Source organism: Doryrhamphus excisus, chromosome 4 (assembly GCF_030265055.1).
Source record: "Doryrhamphus excisus isolate RoL2022-K1 chromosome 4, RoL_Dexc_1.0, whole genome shotgun sequence".
NCBI lineage: Eukaryota > Metazoa > Chordata > Actinopteri > Syngnathiformes > Syngnathidae > Doryrhamphus > Doryrhamphus excisus.
The window spans coordinates 10,309,088-10,330,113 of record NC_080469.1 but is presented as its reverse complement, the minus strand read 5'-3'; the positions used below and the strand labels follow the sequence as shown (position 1 = coordinate 10,330,113).

At 40.3% G+C, this 21,026-nt stretch overlaps 2 protein-coding genes across 7 annotated transcripts; both read left to right on the top strand.

Annotated features, from left to right (window-relative positions):
- The first annotated feature begins 204 nt into the window (after positions 1-204).
- LOC131128586 (transforming acidic coiled-coil-containing protein 1-like) lies at positions 205-15,412 on the top strand. 5 transcript variants are annotated; one of them, XM_058071561.1, is made up of 14 exons: positions 220-509; positions 3,942-3,984; positions 6,374-6,465; positions 8,279-8,639; positions 10,011-10,065; positions 10,154-10,232; positions 10,868-10,914; positions 11,798-11,935; positions 12,028-12,104; positions 12,169-12,212; positions 12,343-12,503; positions 12,669-12,775; positions 12,854-12,974; positions 13,050-15,412. In XM_058071561.1, the coding sequence occupies exons 4-14, from the start codon at positions 8,332-8,334 to the stop codon at positions 13,116-13,118; spliced, it is 1,206 nt and encodes a 401-aa protein (XP_057927544.1). In that variant the 5' UTR covers positions 220-509; positions 3,942-3,984; positions 6,374-6,465; positions 8,279-8,331; the 3' UTR covers positions 13,119-15,412. The 5 variants fall into 5 exon arrangements, with proteins under 5 accessions (XP_057927545.1, XP_057927543.1, XP_057927544.1 ...); XM_058071562.1 differs by lacking the exon at positions 3,942-3,984 and having other exon boundaries at positions 205-509; positions 11,801-11,935; XM_058071560.1 differs by lacking the exon at positions 3,942-3,984 and having other exon boundaries at positions 212-509.
- Positions 15,413-16,015: 603 nt separating this feature from the next.
- On the top strand, positions 16,016-20,814 carry si:ch211-113d22.2 (uncharacterized). Of its 2 annotated transcripts, none has more exons than XM_058070395.1 (3): positions 16,016-16,174; positions 18,521-18,634; positions 20,006-20,814. In XM_058070395.1, the coding sequence occupies exons 1-3, from the start codon at positions 16,033-16,035 to the stop codon at positions 20,227-20,229; spliced, it is 480 nt and encodes a 159-aa protein (XP_057926378.1). In that variant the 5' UTR covers positions 16,016-16,032; the 3' UTR covers positions 20,230-20,814. The 2 variants fall into 2 exon arrangements, with proteins under 2 accessions (XP_057926378.1, XP_057926377.1); XM_058070394.1 differs by having other exon boundaries at positions 16,018-16,174; positions 18,494-18,634.
- Positions 20,815-21,026: the final 212 nt, after the last annotated feature.

Below are 21,026 nucleotides of genomic sequence, written 5' to 3'. Positions count from 1 at the left end.
GAATAGCTTTAGTTTGTCTCTGATGTATGCTGTGTATATATTCCCAGCAGTTAGTGGGTAGGTGACACAACAGGAAGTGGGGCTGCCCTCCCTCCTGCGTCTCTCATGCAGCTGGTTCCCAATGGAGGAGTGTCTTTCTGTATAGGACAATGCCCCCCATGACACTCCATCCCCGTGTTGCCTTCTTCTTTTGCACTCCACCTCCCTGCCTTTCTTCCAAGTGACTCTCCCTGGCGATAGAGAGAGAGAGAGAGAGAGGGAGGATGGGAATGGGATAATTAAGAGGTAGGACTGTCACTAGGGTTTATGTGTGATCAGTGGAGAACATTTCAGAGTGGCCAAGGGAGCTAACATGACTAGTGTATCATGGAGTTTTAATATTTTGAAGGAGAGATAAACATAGAATTTTGGGGAATCACACCTGACCCTTGCACAGCCCCAGCTGATGACAACATGGGCGGCTCCTTAAGCCAGCACAAGAAGGGCTCCCCACGCAAGAAAAGCAGCATGTAAGTTCCTCCATTTGTCTTGTTTTTGTAGACTCATGTGCAGGGATATCTGAGTCATCAGAGGAAGCATATCTAGTTGCCACTGCAGGAGTGGGAGATGAGGAGCTCTTGCTGTTTTGATGACTTGTGTAACCATGAGTTCACTGTCGTGCTTTCTGCATTAACACACCTTGTGATTGCTTCGCTTTGGAGTTACTGGAGTATTTTTAGGAGCAGCATGCTTGAAAGTGCAATGAATTATGCAGTCCTAACCCTCATTCCCGCCTATAATCATACCGTATGTACAGTATTGCACATTTAAAACAAGCAGGTAGTGAAGAGTGATGCAGACGTGTATCAATGCACAACCATGCTCCCTCTTTATTTTCACTAATCCTCTATAAAAAGAGTCCTTTTGCTTTGTGTACTGTAAGTAACCCCCCCCCCCCCCATCCACCCACCCACCCAACTGCTAATCCAAGCCATGCATTTTATGTCACTGGTTAAAAGCTGCTCTTCACTGTTTTGAGACATGTATTAATCCATAGCTTAAGTCGCATTATGCAATACAGTATAATATTCTCTGGGATCAGTCATGGAGAAGGAGTCTTGTTTTCAAAAAAGCATGTTTGGGTTAGTAATGGTGGGGGGTTGGAGTCATTCTCATGAGAAACAGAAAGCTGTCCTCTAGGGTCTTTGCACTCAGCATCTGCTCTAATTTTAGTTGGACTAATCAGCCTTTTAATGTTCCACTGTATATTTTAAAAGCACATTGTCAAGTATATTTACTGTATACTGTATATAGAGCTTTATTTTGGAGGAACGTGATCAGGATAGGGTTAGAGTTTGCTACAGTGGAGAGATGAACTGAGTGGCCAACTGAAGAATACAAGCACATTGTTTTAATTAAACATATTTAGACACTGATGACTTCAGGTTTGCTGGAATGATTGTAAAATTCACCTATAAATACTTAACATCTTCTACAGCCCCATTGGGAAAGATTGTGATGACCTTTCCTGCTTCAGTTAGTTATACAGCATGTCAAATAGAAATGGCTTCTGACTGAGCTAAATTTAGAAGCCTAGTGAAATGGGTTTAAAGTCTTCAAAGCAGAGCTGCAGGAGGGTTTGTTACTTGTTCTTTGTGCATGCATGTGTGCACAGTGCACATGCACTATTGTCGGGTGTCTTTTGGCGTCCCTATTGTAGTCACAAACAAAAGCTCAGTTGGTGTCTTTCTGTATGACCTCTCCTTCACTTTTGGTCTCAACATTCCGCGGTTACTATGTTACCAAGCATCGCTGTATGGAGGAACTCTAAATTACATTTAAAGTTTCCACTTGTGTTTTCAAGGAGGGCTCTTGTGGAACTTGTTCCCCAGTTGGTTAACCGTCAAAGTGAACTGCCTCTTTATTCTCACATTCAAACTATTCATCAAATTTCATGTAATATTTATTAATCTCTTCTCCACATCTGCACTATAGTAATATTTTTTTTAGAGTGAAGAGAAACCAGCAGAATCAAATGATGTATTCTTTATTTCTATTGTATATCTGAAATATGTAGGTAAGGATCATGGACACTAGATGGCAGCATAACAACTGTAGATTGAATCTTAAGAAGGAACAGTTAACAGAGATATTATTCATTTAGTGTTGGTATATAAATGATAAAAATGAAAACAGTAAAAAAAAAGTTACATTCAGCTATGTGCAAAATGACAAAAAAAGGCATTATTATGATTTACATGTTTGTCCAGCTGATGGTGCTGTCGGAAAGCTCAGTATTTACTGTAGTAGTCACATGTAATTTTCAGATGTGCTTCCAGTGGAAATGTTGACCTGATGGTGGCGCTAGATGAGAGTTCAGTCATGCAGGCTCGTTCACCTTCTGTTATCATAGGAGGATTGAGACATTTGAGAGGCTTCTCTAATTTTCTAGCACACACACACACACACAGATAATGACCTGGCCTGTAGTGGCTCACACATGTTTGTCAATGCTGCTTTATTATTAGCTCATAATAAGCACACATGCTGCTATCAGTCACAGTGTAATTGATGATAAGGGATGGGCACTCTTGCTGGATTAACTTGCACACAAGGCCGACTGGGTTTTACAGATACTGTGTTTTCCTTACTGTTAAAACTATGTACTGTATATGTATGTGGGTTTTTTTTCCCTTTGTGAGCTATTTGCGGTCTCTAGGTATTACATAAGAGTTGTTTCTGCAGTTCCCTCTCTGCATTTCCCTTCTATATTGCTGTTGTTATTACCAGAGTAAGAGCGCGAAGCACTCTGCCTTTGCTGAAATAGTGTAACCTCTTTGTGCAAATGGATAACAACACATGGCGTCCATGCTGTCTGACATTGAGTCATTATTCAGTTTTGACCTATTCAGGACAGACAGCTGTCTTGACTGACAGAAAAACAAAAGGGGTTGAGCTGACAATGTCAGTAATTTGAGACTTTTTTGCCTCACTTTCAGTATCAAAGTCCCACTTTCCCAGCTGAACAAGGCCTCTTTCTCTGCGTTCACCAGTGTGTGGTGTTATTTGGCAGCATGTTGGCACGACTACGTGCCACAGTGCCTCGTTTAAAGCTTCATGTATGTTAATTTATGCTATCACATTGCAATATTTCATATATTCAATTACAATATTTAATTATGAACCTTGTTCCCACTTTCTCCTTTTTTATTGGTGATGTGTTGTTATTTTTTAAAGAGCACTTCTCATCTGGCCTAGTTTCTGTGTGTGTGTGCGTGTGTGAAAGGGATGCCTCCAGTACCCTTACATAAGCGACCCATGAGCAGTGACTGTGAGTCAGTGTGATGCGCCATTATTGTCAAACGCGAGTTTGCTTTATTGACGTTTGCTGTCTGTCCTAGATGTGAACAATAGATTCTTTTTGGGTCTCTTCACACATCAGTGCAGTAATGATCTACACATGATCTGAAATATGCTGATACAAAAGGCAAGGCAAACATACAGTTTTGTACTTGACTTATTTCTGAATCTAAAAAATGTCCCAGTATTTGATTTAAAGGATTCTGATATTCTCGGTGAAGCTGTTCCACTTCAGTCTTGTAAGTTGCATTATGCACATTAGAAATAGGTGTCAGCTCCCACACACATCAAGCTTTTTCTACCACAGTCTGATGTGGGGACGCAGCAGACATTACCGTCTGTTTTGCTCATCTTTCGCCTGTGGTTTCAGCACCTTGGCACATTTGTTCCATAGAACAATGGCATGAACAGAGTGGGAGCCTTCCCCCATGCTGATTTCTCATGTTTGCATGTTAAGATTGTAGTGAGCCACTTTGATACATTTTGTGCATTGACGATGCTAAAACCAATCTCATGCAGGTTAATTTTGTATTTTGTTCCAATTTCAAAATGTGGCAGCTCAGGAGTATTCAGCGATAGAGGTTCTTCTTTACCACCCACAGGCAGTGCTGGATAGGGATGACCCTGCAGCAGTCTGATTGGACAGTAAGTAAGTCTTTGGCGATGCTGTCACATCATCGCTACATCATTGCTTTTCTGTCTATGATCTCATCTTTGATCATCTTGCTTAAAAAAGGTCAGTATTTGACATGACACTTATTTAATTAGTGCAATGAAAGGCATTGATGATGTGTTCCCCGATTATAATTTCTCATGGCCAGTTAAACAGTAATACCTGTGTGTGCAGGGGTACAGCATCATAAAATATGTAGGCACCCACATATGTACACAGTACTGTGTGCCTCATAAATCCCAGGTTTTAAGTCTTTACCTTCCTGTTTGGTCGTCTGTCCCAGAGTAACCCAAGTCAGTCCTCTCTCTGCCTCATAAAACAGGAAGCTTTGCCTCTTGTGTTTAACAAGGAGGGGAGGAGGCACTAGAAGGAAGAGAGAGGCAGACTCCTGTAGAAGCCATGTAAAAGTGAGAGCGGCAGAGTGAGCCGGTTCTGTTTGACCAGCTGATCGTTTCTCCCAGTGAGAGGAGGGAGGGTAGAAGAGAAAGGAGTGACCACTGGTGCTCCACTAATCTGCATCGGAGAGCAAAATCAGATGATGGAAACAGCAGCTGCAGCACAGGCTAGACATCTTTTCTTTGCAGAGGATTGGAAGGCTGCAGAGGAAGTGATACGTTCAAAGGGAAAGCAACAACAGCTTATATTTAGAATGCTTCTTGGTTGAGAGTGGGACAAACACTCTAATCGACACTCAATAAGGAACAGAAGCCATTGTTTTCCAAGCCAGAAGCAGTGCAGTGATGTCCTGGTTGTCTCCGGTCCAGTGGGCCAAATGGACATGGTCGGCGGTGACAGGGGTTGCGGGGGACGATGGGCAGCAAGATGACAACAAGTAAGACACGCACAGTTAGGCTTGTGATAATAGAGAGAACAGCAGGGATACAGGTGGGTCTGTATAAAGTGTTTATGTGATAGCACTCTGTGCCTCTATGCCAGAGACAGTTGCTAGATAGATGCCGAAGTCCTTGACTTTGAGATTGAAGCTAAAGTGCATCTCCCAGGCCCGTATTATGTGTTGCATTTAGTGTGTAAAAATGAGAGGTGCAGGGTGGAGTAACTTCAATTGCAGAAAGTTGGGGGATGGTTGAAGGGAAACCACAGTTTCCAATCCTTTTAGGTTTTTTCCATCCACTTCTAGTCTCTAAGTAACCATCCAAGATTGCAGGCGTGGGGCCATCACTGGGATGGCATCCAGTGTGTGTGTATTGGATGTGAGAGTAGATGCAGACTGGGGGTATGTATTTAAGGATTAGCTGTGTATGGTGGGAGCTTGTATCAGATGGACTGTGGTCAGGTTTTGGCTCTGGCAGCTTTGTTGCGAGTTCTGTTTTTCATTAGTGTGTGGACGTTTTGATGTGTGTTTTAGCGTCTGGGAGTGGGAACTCTCAATGTTTCACTCCCTTTTTTTGTCACACCCTCCAATGTTAAGGAAATTAATTTGGGCTGAATGTCAAGGCAGCCAAAAGACTGGGTGTTTTGTGTTGGGAAAACACCCAATACTCACTGTCGGGAAAGTGAGTATTGAAGGGCAAAGGATGCAGGTGGTCTGGTTGGACCACCTACTTTACTTCCTCACCTCTCCCTTTCCTCTGACTTGAAATAAAGCCAACTTGTGTATTTTGAATCCTTAATGTTATTGTTATCTTGTCATTCTAAGAAACCCCCCAAACTAGGGTCAACCACTACAAGACTCTCAGTTTTCATTTACAGTACTCAGAAATTGTTGTAATTTAGTCCATCATTATTTTTAGCTTATTTCATGCACACAGTATGTCACACTTAAATGTTTCACATCATCAAAAAATATATCAATATAGTCAGTGACAACACAACTGAACACAAAATGCAATTTTTAAATGAAACATTTTATTATTAATAGAGAAAAAAAACCCTACATGTGTTTGCCCCCTAAACATAATAACTGCCGCTGTATATGGAGGTATTTGGGGTAAATGGTTGTCACACCAAATACTGACTGGTCCCCCCCCCCCCAAGTCATTAAGTATTTTTGTGATTACATCAACTCAGAGGATATTTGTATGATGTTTGGTTGGATTTCATCCAAAATATTTGGATCACAACACATAAGGGCCGCAACAACTTTTTCAAATTAATTGTGATTGTCTTCTTATAAATAGACAATAAACATACTTAACGTATCATGTCATAGTAGCATTGCTAAAAACAACAGATCTAACAATGGCCAGACTATTGCACAGTACTGTACTGTCATTGTTATTTTCTGTATACAGTAAACATGACACCGATGATGATCACGATCACTTCTTTCTGTTTTAAAATATATATATTTCTTGGAGCTTGACCAACACCACAAATAATTGTTGATTTCTCTCTTTATAGTTCGGACTCAGAGGGGACCTTTGAGACCCCAGAGGTTGAGTCTCCAGGTGTCGTGAAACTGCTGAGTGAGCTGGACAACTCCATTTCCACAGGTGAGATGGCATTACATTGGCATTAACAGCTTTGGGAGTAGGCTGCCTCCTGATGTAGCATTTGTTTAAATTTGATGAGCTGCATTTGAAGTATGATGAGTGGTTAGCATCCAGCAGCATGATACACCACTGCATGTACTTTAAAAAGTTGGTTGCATTACTTAGTTGTTGGTTGCTGAGCAGTTTGCTTCTTGCTAGTGGTATTACAACACTGGTTTGGTTTGTTAATAAATAATTGTAGTCAAAAATGCAGTGATTTCCTTCTGACTTTCTCAAGCACTCCAAATCATTACTGAAGTAAAAAAAGAAAAGTTGTTTATTTCTGCATAGTGAGTTTTCAAATTTCATAAATATGTACCTTATCCTCTCTCCAGTTATCAAATAAATGTCTGTTCTCCCTGTGCTTGCGGAGGAGGGTTTCTCTAGGTAGTCCGACTTTATCCCACATCCCAAAAACTTGCAAGTTTGGTTAATGGTACACTCTAAATTGTCCATAGGCGGGATTGTGATTGTAAACAGCGTGTACCCCGCCTGTCACCCAAAGTGACGACAAATGGTACAGAACATGGAAGGATGTATTTGGGTGTTTTAAATACCATCTCTGTGAAATACCACATTGGCAAACTTGTATTTGCTTATAAGCAAAAACGCTATTCAGCTGAATTTTCAAAGAGCTTTTCCATCTAAATCAATATTCAACCGTTGTGTGTATTTGACCACATAGCTCATATGATTCCAGTCAATAAAGATGCTTGTGTTGACATAACTCCCTTTCCCATCACATGCTCTTTTTCAAATGTACTATTCTGATAAGGGATTCATAATATGATTCCTGGTGTACTATAATTAACTGATGCCTCAGAGGAGGCTTAATAATGACAGTATGAGTAGTAATGTTGAACTAATATGATGAAGAAATTATTCTTTATTTCGCATTGTCATTGTTTCCTCATCCTCTTTTTTTCTTGTATCAGCAATGGTCATAACGGCTGATGTTGACATTGTTGCTAGGCCATGTGGTGCTGTGAACCCTATCTGACTGGGTGGGGCTCCTCTACAGCTGTTCTCTCTAAGAAGGGTGTGAGCGTCAATAGAGAGCCCTAAATATAGGGAGTAACCTCAGCAGAACATTTAGTTTTTTTTAGATTAACGTGCAGAACATATTAAATAAGATTGGACTTACTCATAATAAAGTATAAACAGTGCATGTGAGAGAGGAGTAGTTAACGGAAGGTTTGTAGCACAGCATTAGAAGTATGACTCAATGGTATGTTCCTGGGGCCATTAGCCTTCTGTTCACAGGATGTGAAAAGAACGCTGCAGCCACTTGAAGTGTTGTAGCGGGAGAAGGGAAGTCACTAAGAGTTAAAATCCCTAGGTGACACATGAAATCATTGTATAGCCAGTGGACCACAACATTAGGAACAACGGCATATATTTTTTTTATATACAGTAACTCATAGGGATGTAAAGGTACAACTCCTCTGGGTTTATGTACCTTGTTGTTCATTTTCATTACAGTCCATGTATTTTGTATGCCGCTTATCCTCATTTGGGTTGGAGCCTATCCCAGCTGTCTTTGGGCGAGAGGTGGGGTACATCCTGGACTGGTTGCCAGCCAATCGCAGGGCACATATAGACAAACCATTCACTTATGGACAATTTGGAGTTGCCAATTAACCCAACAGGCATGTTTTTTCAAATGTGGGAGGAAACCTGAGTACCCATTGTTTCTAATTATGTGATCTTTGAGTGTATACATTTAATTTCATTTAAAAACAAATGTCTCTTTGTCTTATTGTTGACATTATAGAGCAATGTGTCCACAAGATTTCCAAACAGGATGCGGTGGACACCCTCAACAACATGATGAGCTCGTCCCCCAACAACAACAGCTTTGGTCTGAACCCCAATCTCAATCTGACTGTAACACCCCCATCAAATCCTTCCCCTCAAGTGCAGAGGCCCCCATCGCTGCCAGTCCACTCTGTGCTGAACAAGCCTGATCCCACCGAGGTGGACGATGAAGCTCCCGTGAACTTCGACCTGAAATTAATACCCAGCTATGACCACTCCCTGCATCATGACCTGCTCAACGGCAACGTGAACTGTGATGCATTAAAACAAGCCTGCAACCAGGAGGTTTCCAGTGAGGTCTGCACTACCATTGACACGTGAGTAAGACTGCAGATGGAAACACACATCATACTGAGCATTGAACCAATGCTCAAATCACAGCGATCTTCCATTTATTGGCCACTTTGAGCCTCCAGCTGGATTGTGACTCACATGTTCAGTTTGAACAAACTTTGTCTTTCATGCCAGAAGGAAACAACTTAGAATGCATGCTTTTGTGCAAGAGGAACCTTAGCTCAACCAACTATTGTGTATCTCAACTATCAGAGGCTTTCTTTTATTACACTTATTTGAGGTCACTTGCACAAAATTTGAACTAGAGTATCAAAAACCCAGTTTTCATGAGCATATTAAAATATCAGCAATACTATGATGCAGTGCAGGTTTAGCAACACTCACTCGGGTTGTGGTGGTATGCTGGAGCCTATCCCAGCGGACTGCTGGTTGCCAGCCAGTCATAGAGAAATTAAAATTCACTCTCACATTCATATCTATATACAATTTGGAGTCACCAATTAACCTAACATGCATGTTTTTTTTCCACAAGGATTGTGAATGATTAAAGTTCCTCTTTAATGTGACCATTTGTGGTATCCATTAGGACGATTAAAAAAACATATTTTATCATTTAAAACAATAATATTGCGTAATATTTCGAAAAGTATATTTTATCACGTAATTATTAATATACCACAGGCTTTTCTGTTAAAACATCCTTGCGGAAGGGCTCCCTCTCGTGGAGCATCTAAGTAGTGTACTTACTATAGAAACTAGTTTTTTTTTCCTTGTCTGTCGATCGTCCAATTTAGCCTTCATTTCAATTCCTCGTATTCAGTTAGTATTTTCTTGTGTTCATGGGACTTTTTCTTTAAATCCCCTACACAATTCGACAGTTTTAGCAATCGTATAAGTTATGTTTTGCAGAAATTGCTTTTTTCCTGTCGTCATTTATTTCATTTCATTCTTTTTTCCATCCATCATTTTATTTCATTCATCCATTGAAGGAAAAATCAACACAACAAACAAAATGATTTGCCAATCATTAATACATGACAAGGAGCAAAAGGAAGACAACTCTTCATTCAAATAGAGCAGTGGATTTCAAATGGGTGTACTAGGACCTCCAAATGTATTTGAGATTTTAAATATATATATTTGTCCTCTTAAACTATAATGTCACATACTGTTGTTTGTTCTGACTGTGGAAAGTACAGAACTTATTATGGTCTATTGTAATTGATTGATAAAATGTTAAACCAAAAAAACCCTGATAAAACTGAATATGTCGTTAAGTTATTATTCCTCTGTGTGCAGTTTCTAGATGTTGAGAACTACTAAAAGCATACAACGGTAGATCTGTGATGGTTCTCTCTGATGGTCACTCTGCTGTTCTCCCTTTTTATGTTCAGGAAGTCATGTAAAATAAAGTTGGATCAGCTGGCACAAAAAGACATGTGCGGGCAGGTGAGGGTAGCTGTGTGTTTATGACCAACATACAGGATATGTGGTTGTATTTATTTTGCATTCTTAATCATGTTTGTCTTTGGTGAAGGATGATCGAGGTGGCCACGCTACAGATGAAGAGAAGCTGGCCTGCAGCACAGGTGTCAAACCAGACAAGGAGCAAAACGGTGAGTAAATGGATGAGCATGCCACAATACACTTGTATCCACTGAGTCAGCACTGGTAAATAGCTCAGTTATTACTCTCAGAAGGACACTGTTGTACCAGGATCAGGTAGCTGATAGTTTCGCAAACAATCAGTCGATCAATCCAGGATTGCGAGAAGGTCATCGGTGCCTTAATGTCACACATACGTCCAAGATAAATGATTAACTGTGGCTGTGGTGTCCTGCTTCTGTGACAGTGAGTAATGTGCACTGTGACTGCACAGTACAGTACAGTCAGTCAGTCAGTGCTTATCTGCTAGAGAAGATAAACAAGACATGTCTTGCCAGGTAAACACATCCTCACTTAGAGCACAACACAACTCTAGTAAGCGGATTCTTAGTAGGGAATCATTGATTGCTTCCAGCATAATCTCTACAGTATGTTCTCATGCTAGTTTACTAGGAAACTGCAAAAGATAAGAATTGGACAACACACAATCAATAGCAATCCACTCTTTTGATTCTTAGTTAAGCAATTCTATTCAGTTTAACTGAATGCCCTATTGTCGTGAAATTACACAATTACAACAATAACATGCTCATCTTTTACAAATATTGCAAAGCCTGATCAATTCTACTACCCAATTCTCTTTCAGTCTGCCATGTGACCCCCGGACCAAATGAGTCAGACATCTGCACATTGGTGAGAAATTGTCTTATTTATTGACTTGATTTGGTTGGATGTAAATTGGCCCTTTATCTCCTATGTACCAGAGGTTCTCAGTTGTTGTTACCATGAAGCCGCATTTTCCCATAATCGTTCAGTTGTGACCCACTTTCCGTGACTGTAGTCATTGGTTTTCAAGTGCCTACAATAATAATACATTTAATCCATAAGCACCTTTACAAAAACCTGAGAAGGGAGAAGCTGAAGGATCAGGCTGTAGTTATATTTTTGTCATAATGACATAGTTGTGTAATGTATTTTTTGTTTTTTTTTTACAAGTTTGTTGTTACAGTGTAATCAGTACCTGATCACATGGTTTTACTGCCTATAGCGAGATGTGTGGCTTCCAAGGTACCAATTATGAATTTTGGTGCCTAAAACATTAAGCAACTGAAAATATTAATCTCTAATTGATGGTCATTTTAACTGACATCCACAGCAGATTTCCGAGTGAAACTGTGAACTGATTATGTGATGCACTCAATTATAATCTGATGCATGTTCAAATGAAATAAACCATATTATTAGCAGACTTCACCCACAATTGTTAACTCTGCAACACAATGACCTGCATGTCTGATATGATGGCCATCACATTCCTCTCCTTGGGTGACAGATGGATTTAGATTATCATTCAGGAGATTAGAATGGTCCTCTCATAATCCAATAAAAGACAGAGTTTGGGAAATGGGGTGGAGGGTTTATGTTTGTGTTTGGTAAGGACTACATTTAAGATACTGTAGCTAAATAAAGTAAGCTTTAGAAATTAGAACGCTGCTCTCACACTAATTCAAATATTGCAAATAATGAAATAAACTAAGTGGGTATAATAGTTGAAGCATCTGGTTTCCTCTTCCAGCAGCACAATGAAGACCGCGGTGAGTGGAAAAACAAATCGGAAGGAAGTGGGATACAGAAAACAGGAAGTCAGGTCCTGGACTCTATTTGCATCAGTGAGGAGGAGAAACAGGCCGTTCTCACTCTCATTAAAGAGGAGGTGCATACTTTCATAAATTTGTGATGTTTTACCTTTATCTTTTTTGCGACCATATTGTAGTTTTCATCACAGCACAGATGTCCTTTCTTTAGGTCATCACAAAGGAGGTGGAAGTGAGTGACTGGAAGAGGAAGTATGAGGACAGCAGACAAGAAGTTAATGAGATGAGGTGAATACACTTAAAAAATGATCGATGGATAAACGTCTAATCAATGTGTTTTACATTTTTATAGAAAGATTGTTGCTGAGTATGAGAAGACAATCGCTCAGATGATCGGTGAGTACAACAAGTCAATTTTATCACTGTAATAAGCAAGTGTTATTGTTTATTTGGTACCAAAGGAAATAATAACAAGGATGATGACCTGACCTTCAGTGGTATATTACACATTCACACTTCCTCTCAGAGGACGAGCAGAGGAATAGCCTAAGTTCCCAGAAGTCTTTGCATGCTGTGACCATGGAGAAGGAGGCCGCCCTGGCAGACCTGAGCTCAGTGGAACGTTCGCTGTCTGATGTTTTTCGGCGCTATGAAAACCTGAAGAGCACCCTGGAAGGCTTTAAGAAAGTAAATGAAAATGTTTCCATCCAATCATTATTTATACAGCATGGCTGACACATTTAGACAAACAATTCCCCCACATACAATTGAAAGACATTTTCACATTTTTGCCCGACAGAAGCACACTGATAGACAAAAGTCCACTAACTGTCTGTTTTTATTCCTCTACAGAATGAAGAAGTGCTGAAGAAATGTGCTCAGGATTATCTTGCCAGAGTCAAGCAGGAGGAGCAGAGATACCAGACACTCAAAGTCCATGCTGAGGAGAAACTAGATAAGTAAGACCTGCCTGAAATACACATTTTTTTTTTGTTTTAAGCAGCTAGTACAGAATATAAATTAATAATCTCGGTCAGGGCCAATGAAGAGATCGCTCAGGTGCGCACAAAGGCGAGCTCTGAGAGTATAGCGCTGACGGCCAGCCTGAGGAAAGAGCAAATGAAGAATGAGTCGCTGGAGCAAGCCCTGCAGCAAAAGGCAAGCAGCCTCATCATACGAGTGATGAACACACATCGAACACACATTCTAACTCATCTTGTGGCAATCCCACAGAATCAAGAGATGGAGGAGCTCACCAAAATCTGTGACGAGCTCATCGCCAAAATGGGAAAAGTAGACTGAGATGAGTCTCTTGTGGCTCAACCGTGACTTCCTGTGCATGCTTCCATAACCAACAAGACACTAAAACCCCTCCCTTGTGCTAGCCTTTCTAAGATCATTCTAAAAGGGACTTTTTTTACATGTAGTCATCTGTTTTGATTGCATTTTATGAACCCCTCGTGATTTTGTCCATCCTGCCAGTGCACAACAATGACCTTCTTGTGAGGGAGCAGCTTCATGGCTAAATTGTCATGCAACTCCTACAGCAGGATGACATCACATTTAAGGCAGGCAGAGGTTCTCATATTCAGGAGTATGCTCAGAGAGGCTTTGACAAGGGTTGTTTCACGTTAAAGCAACAATCTGAATAATGTATTCTCCTGAACTACTCTCCGGGGTGTTGTGTGGAAGCAGAAGAGGGAGGAGGTGGAGGACTAGGCTGAAACGGTTTAAGGTTCATTAGTTCAGGAGGACTATTGGATCTCTGTGTGTTCTGACCACTTTTCCAGTGCTTCATAATCCTTCGCAACCTAGAGTTGTAATTGCACACAATTTCTTATCAGACAATCAGTGGCTCCTCTGTGATTACGTTAACACTGTGCACTTTGTGGGGGGTTTTAACACTACATGAGGATATTTAGTAGAGTGCTGACCTCCACCAAGGCCGAACAATCATAATGTAATCAAATTTTTATTTTGTCAGAGAAAGGAAGGAAAATACTGTATGTACTATCAACTAGTAGAACATTCAGAGTCCAGATCTCCGCCAAGGTTGAACTCATAACAAAACTGAGAAAAAAAAAGGGTGTCACATTTATGTTTGTCCAACCAGATTATGATGAGTGGCTTTTTCACCCATCAGGAGCATGAGCTCACAAAAATGAGGCAGGACATGAACTGGACTTAATTATTGGACTAACATTTTTGATTCTGGAGCGGCTGGTGCTCTGCTTGATGTTTCATTAACCATGTACCAATAGAGTTAGCGTAATGCAGTTATAGATACAGCAGGGGGACCCTCAGAAATAGATTTTAGCACATTTAACAGCATATAACATTATTAGTGTTTGCTTTAGCAAGAATATTTCAAGGACAGAGATTTGGCCATCCAGATCACCAGGGACTGCAGTTTAATTCTGTCTGATTTATTGGCGAATTACGGAAGATCAGGGTTCCTACACATATATGGATTTTCATTTTACAAATTTCCAGGTCTGGAAAAGTGTAGAAAATGGAAACTCAAGTATAGAACAATATACTGTACAATATACATTTAAAAAAAAATACAAAATGGATTGATCTAGTTCCTGAGGGGCTTAGTAGGGCAGCTATGATTCGATTAATTGAGTAATCGGTAAGGCTGTACACGGACCAAGTCAACATGAAACAAACACAGTGAGTGGTTTGATCTGCAGCATATCGGAAAAAAGGCAAAAATGTCCATGGCTGTTTTTCAAAGTCAAAGCTGATGTGTGTGAATATCTTCTGCCTAAAATGCAAAGAAATGTTCATTCATTTGTGCAATTTTATTCTCAGGGCATTGAATCGATCACTACTGGACTGTTTTAGTTGTCTTAGAAGATGTTTTCCGACTCTCATCCGAGCAGGCTTCATCAGTTCTCACTGACAAGGTGGGACAAACACTAGTCTGACTAGGTAGGACAGTCCTGTCTGATGCAAAGATCAGGTCTGCTTCCTATAGGATAACATTTTAAAATCACAAAATAGTTGTAGATTGATTGGATAATGGATCAATGGTCAATTAATTGATAATGATAAACGGCTATTAAATAATACTGGAAAAAGTATGGAATTTTGAAATGTCAAATCCATAGGAACCCTGTAAGATGTTATGATTCTGGGACTGGGATGATCAAATGTCAGATGTTCATCAAATGTCATACATTCTTGTTGGGCACACAGTTTCATACAAATGAACAAGAGTACAAATCAATACAGTACCTTTTGCTGCTTCCATACTAGGTGGGGTTAATAATCCCAACGCTGCGTATTTAGAGCCACACGAAAAATTCTGAGGTTCTTTGTAGTCCCTAGACAAAGTATTGTGGCCATTGGTTAACAAGCTTTTGTGTACTGCTGTACTACTGCACTCATTATAGATATTTTGTACTGTATGTAAGGATGTAATACAAACTGACCTTTTGTTTTTTCAAAATAACAAACCAACACACACCATGTGCCACAATTGCATTACATTTGTGCGTTGTCTCAATTCTGTGTTGGCACATTAAAGACTTACTGTGTATGTATACTTTTAACTGAGAAATAAAGATATAATTTGTTTTATTAGGGTTTTTTTTTGTCATGAGGTCATCTTTTACATCTTTTTGAGTAGTAGGCATTGCGATTGACTGGCGACCAGTCCAAGGTGTACTCCGCAACCCTAGTGAGGATAAGTGGCATAGAAAATGAATGGATGGAGGAAAGTAGGCATACCTTGAAGAGTTTGATAAAGAAAAATTTGATATTAAACAATAAAAATAGCTTACCACAAGGAAACTGAGTTATAAACTCAATGAATGTTAAGAATTAAGTATCTTTAAAAGTGCATTACAAGCTTATACTCCGTGTACGTGGCCTGATAAACATGAGCGTCATCGTGGCAGCTGTGAGAATTCTCACAGCGTACGTTGTCAGTATGTGTGTCATGGCTTTGACCTCCGTACTGGGATGATGCATTGTTTATCCCATGCTTTCATACACGGATCCCATCGGACTGAGGCCATATGAGCACAACAATCACCTTGAGGTCGTATAGGAACATCATCCAGCTGAACAACTCCCAAGCGTTGGTTGAAAAAGAGTGGTCTAAAGACACAAAGTGTGTGCTACGGCTTGTTTTTTTTAAGTCCATTAGTGGAGGCTGCTGGCTGTGCAGCATAAATGGAGATTATAGAGATTAGACTTTAATGCCATGAGACACCTTCCAGTGTCCAGCGTTTCCAACCCTCGGTCACAGCTTCGTCTAATCTCATCCACTCGCTCTTTGGACTCATTGCATGCTGCCATGAAGGCACCGCTTGTCCTGGTCCTGGTTCTCTTTCTGGCTGCCCACAGTAAGTTTTGATCACAGTGGGGGAGTAGGCAAAGTTAGCTTTAGTTTTACTTTTAAATATCAATGGGAAGCTACTCACCAGTTCCTAAGAGGCTGGAGAAAAATGTGGTCACAATAAGTAAGACAATATGGACACTTCAAATCAAAGACAAATAGTATCAATTAACTGGGGCTTTTGAGTAACAAATACAACCATTCTGTACTATAGATGTGGATACTAGCTCAGCTTATATTAAAAGCCAGTGTTTAAAGGTCTTTAGTGCTGAATAGTGTGAATATGACTATTTAGAGTGAGTACCATTGTTATCTTGTACTGACTTAATCCTCTTGGGAATGTAAATCACTGGAGCTGCACAGGTTGTTACTGGAATCCTCTTCCACTCCTCTGTGATGACATCACGGAGCAGGTGGATGTTAGACACTTTGCCCCCCTCCACCTTCCACCTGAGGAGGTCCTAGAGCAGGGGTCTAAAACTCAATTTACTTGGGGGCCACTGGAGCTAGGATCTGGGTGAGACTGGGCCACATCAGGTTTTCAAAAAAAAACCCCAAAAAACGCATTTATTAAAAACAGTTAAATATACAAACTTTTTCAGTGCTTTGGTTCCGATTTTCTACAATAAAAGCGCTGATAAAACATTCCACTATTCTCAAATATCTTAATTTTTATTTTTCTGCACAAAATAAAATAAAATAAATAAACAAATCAAGAATAAAGAAAAGAAATCAATCAGTAATAAATAAATATAATAATAATAAAACAGCAAATAATAAAAACTTAAGAAACCACATATAGTTGGTGGGTAGACAAATAATTTTTTTAGAGCCATTAATATAAAGCATTATTAGAGCCCTGTAGACATGACAAAACACGACTATAGTCACATATATACTTTTTTTATTTACAACATATTGCGCAACTGCAGGGTCATGAGACACATGCTAACTCGCAAACTAGAGATCTAGCGACCTAAACGGTAGCCTCCAAGTTATTTCCTTTAAACTTACAAAAGCCAAAAACTTACCACTTCCACACGGATAGGAAGGATAACTATTAACAGTTATTTAACCTTTAACATGAACATTAATCAAACTAATAATTTTTTCTGGGTACATGATACCATACAGCATCCATATCAAACTTGCGCGGGCCCCACTAACATTAAACTTTCATATCAAGGCGGGGGCCTCAAACTAGTGCCCTGCGAGCCACATTTGGCCCACGGGCCACGTGTTTGAGACCCCTGTCCTAGAGGTTCTCAGTTGGGTTCTGTTCTGGAGACATACTTGGTCACTTCTTTACCTTCACCTTCACATTCCTCAGCAAGGCATCTTGGAGATGATATCATGGTAGAAGATTGCCATGTGGCTCAGTTTCCCAAGGGACTTGAGAATGTCAGTACACTTTAGAATTCATGTTCCCATCAATGACTGGTGCTGGCAGCACTCATGCAGTAGGCAAAAAATAAATATGTTGCCGTTCATTTGTGTTGCCAACTATTAGACAATAGTCATTTTCAGTGGCTATTAAATCTACACTGACTACACTAAAGTGCATCCACATTTCATTTTAATTATATTGTCATTTAATGAGATTACTGTAATAAAAAAAGTTGCTGAAATGTGTACTCACATTTTGGGTTACTTCACTTACTATTATGCTTTTCCATAAACAGAAATGCTTGATTTGTATTGCAAAATCTGATTCATTTTTGGTTTCACTCCTGATACATTGGTTATTAACAGATTGGAAAAAAAAGTATATACTCCAGCAGCACAAATACTATTTACTATTACATACTATTACATATATATACTGTTACAATATTTTTAAACAACACCGAAAGAAACAAACAAAACATTTAATTCCCCTTTATAGACAAAGTTGACATTTATTCCCATTCATTCCTGTAAATTCACTTATATCCATTAAAGTCACTCCGAATTTTGCAACCCAACTCAGCAAAAGTACAGCAAGTTGTGTGTGTGTGTGTGTAGTTAGACTGACAAATATTCACCAGCCACTTCATCAGGTACACCTGCACAATCCAATGAAAGCTGTATCGAAAATGTAGGATCATCAATTTTGACTGACAGTTTGCAATACTGTAGAAGTGCCTTACATCTGAGTAAGAGTTGTTTCTAATATTTCGGTTTTCATTCTTTAGACTTGAGGAGCAAACAACCTCTAAGTTTGATTCCAGTGTACCAACAACCACGATTAAGCAGTAAAGCATTATTGTACTGGATCACATGAATTGTGCAGATGTACCTAATCAAGTGTCTGGTGATGGAGTGTACATGCTTAGTTTCAAATCAGCTGTTCTTTCCTGTTCTGTCTGCAAAGGCTCTGCCCTCAAATGCCACACGTGTGCAGCATCCAGCGAGGAAGACTGCAATAAACAAGGCTCGGCATCCTGCCCGCAGTACGCTGACGCCTGCGCCACCATCAGTGGACCACGTCAGTAAATATATACACATTATATTACACATATTCACATTTAGGTCAGCATAACAATGGCTTAGTGTAATTTCCGGAAGTGACATCATTGGAGTAGTATTGCTCAGGTAAACAAACATGGTGATGTACAATGTTTACAGTTATTATAGCAAAGATTTGAGCACTTTGTCAATAGTTTTCCAGGCAAAAAGAAGGAAGAAACATTTGGAGATTAAATAAGCGCAGCCCCAACCTGCTGTCTACTCGCAAAAATGTGGGCAAAATTTTGTACCGCCTTTGTACAAATTTGGGAGCACACAGACATGACATGGCACTTTTAGTGCAGGAGGAACTTTCGCGGGCTGCGTGCTTACAATGCACATTGTGCACACTGATTTCTGCAGTATAGCCAAGCTGACGGACGAGTGCCAACATTGCGTCTAAAAGATGCTGAAGATGCAGAAATAGGGGTCGGCTGCATCTGTATGCAGCTGAAAAGGCAGTGGATACAGCCAGAGAGGCCCAATACAAAACAGGTTGTGGAAGATGAGATGGTGACGGGGGGAGGAAAGGAGAGGAGGAGCGTGATCATGAGGGGAGTGTTGCTGAAGTGTTGCTTGAAGCTGCTCTTGCAGCATCAGAACCCTGAGTCTCTGTGGTAGAATGGGTGGCATCTTGAGGCAGCAGCTGGAGGAAATTCTGCAGAACCTCTGAAGGTTGGAAAAACTCACGTTTATCACACTTGCACGCACTTACAACATGTAAGTACGGCCTCCATATGATAACATGGCAATCACACAGAGATTGTAAGAACAATTGCAAGAACGTTGTAAGCACGGACAACTCATTAACCACGTGTGTAACGCGCAATGCACGCAACCCCTCACAGCCAGGCATGGTATGCTGGCCACCTTGTGCAACCTTGCATTGACGTACTCTCCCTGCTCTTGCCACTCCCTCCCCACATTCTCAGAAAAACATAGCGGCCATACACTTTCCCCAAAAAATGTATGGAGTAAAACGGTTGTGACAGGGGCTTTAGAGAACTTGCAGAACATGGACTTAAACATGGAGATGAAGATTGGTCGCCTTCAAAACACAGAATGGTAAGTGGGAAAGAAAGTAAACTTACTAAACTTACTGTTAACATCCGGCAGCAACACAACCTTTTGGCATGGCCACTATTCTACATCAAGAAGCGTTTGTTTATTTGCTTTAGTGGAGATGTGACATCGTTGACGTCACTTCCAAAAATGAGGCTGAGCTGCGAGCTCAACTGTAAATGTTTTTTTTTTCCAATTTACTGTTAACTTTGTATAGCATAATTACAAACAACATATAACATATTTAAGCAAAGTTGATGAATCAGGGACCCTTTAATCTCTCTTTCAGACACTGTACTCAAGTCCTGCACCTACAAGGCTTTCTGTGACAAAGCTCAGGGCAGCAACTCTGGAGCTAAGATGGAGTGTTGCTATGGCGACAACTGTAACGGCCCACACAGGAGCCACAGTCACGGTGATCAGCACCACAGCAGCACAGCAGCGCTGACCAGCAGCCCTGTCCTGCTGCTCGGCACCCTGCTGCTGCTGCGTTTAGGCTTCTCTCACATGTAGACACAACTTCCCAACCTTCTGTCTTTGGAACCCATTCATCTTCTTTTGATCCCTGCTGTGCCCCAACTGTATTTACAACTCTTATTGTTTATGTTTATTTCATGTCAGCTTAACTGAATAAAAGATACAGTGACAACTCTTTTTTTCCCCTACATACCTCACAACATGAGGCACTAGATTGTGTGGTCAATGTGGCACACGACCTTGTGCTTGACCTTGAAAGGTAAAAGGAAGGAAAAGTCTAATGAAGACGGTGCAACTATGACACATGAGCTTGAACTGACAGGACAAGAACGCTACCTCACTGATTTCTTATCCTGTCACGCGGTCCCTTATTGGGTGATGATGTTCTACCACTTCCTCTTAACAGGAGGTCACAGCTCTTCACTAACCAGATGACAAACAGATTGACAATAGATTGATAAAGGGAGCAAATTAAGTGCATGAATATATTTCACTGCTTAACATATTGTAGCATTGATGGGAGCACTTCCTGCTTCCCAGCATACTTTGTTGGACTGCTGTGTAAATAGTTCATTAATAAATTAATTCAAAAATTCACAAATTAATAAACAGTAAATATGACCTGTATGTTGTTGTGTCAGTGAATGCCTCTTCACCAATACAAGATCGCCACATTTACATAACAGATTTCTATATTAACCAAGTGACTTTGATTTTGTTATTGTAGCAGCTAACATAAAAAACTATAAGTATTAGGTGGACGAACAACACACCTCACTAGCTGTTCATGTCAGCGCCATTCACAGAGGGAAGAGCGGATACCTATAGCTCTC

Bases quoted from the DNA above. Each gene is read 5' to 3' on its own strand.
- LOC131128586 (XM_058071557.1), top strand. From the start codon at position 4,753: ATGTCCTGGTTGTCTCCGGTCCAGTGGGCCAAATGGACATGGTCGGCG. The intron at 10,066-10,153 runs GTGAGGGTAGCT...TCTTTGGTGAAG, and splicing joins AAAAAGACATGTGCGGGCAG to GATGATCGAGGTGGCCACGC. The intron at 10,915-11,797 runs GTGAGAAATTGT...TTCCTCTTCCAG, and splicing joins AGTCAGACATCTGCACATTG to CAGCACAATGAAGACCGCGG.
- si:ch211-113d22.2 (XM_058070394.1), top strand. From the start codon at position 16,033: ATGAGACACCTTCCAGTGTCCAGCGTTTCCAACCCTCGGTCACAGCTT. The intron at 16,175-18,493 runs GTAAGTTTTGAT...GTTTCAAATCAG, and splicing joins TCTCTTTCTGGCTGCCCACA to CTGTTCTTTCCTGTTCTGTC. The intron at 18,635-20,005 runs GTCAGTAAATAT...TCTCTCTTTCAG, and splicing joins CGCCACCATCAGTGGACCAC to ACACTGTACTCAAGTCCTGC.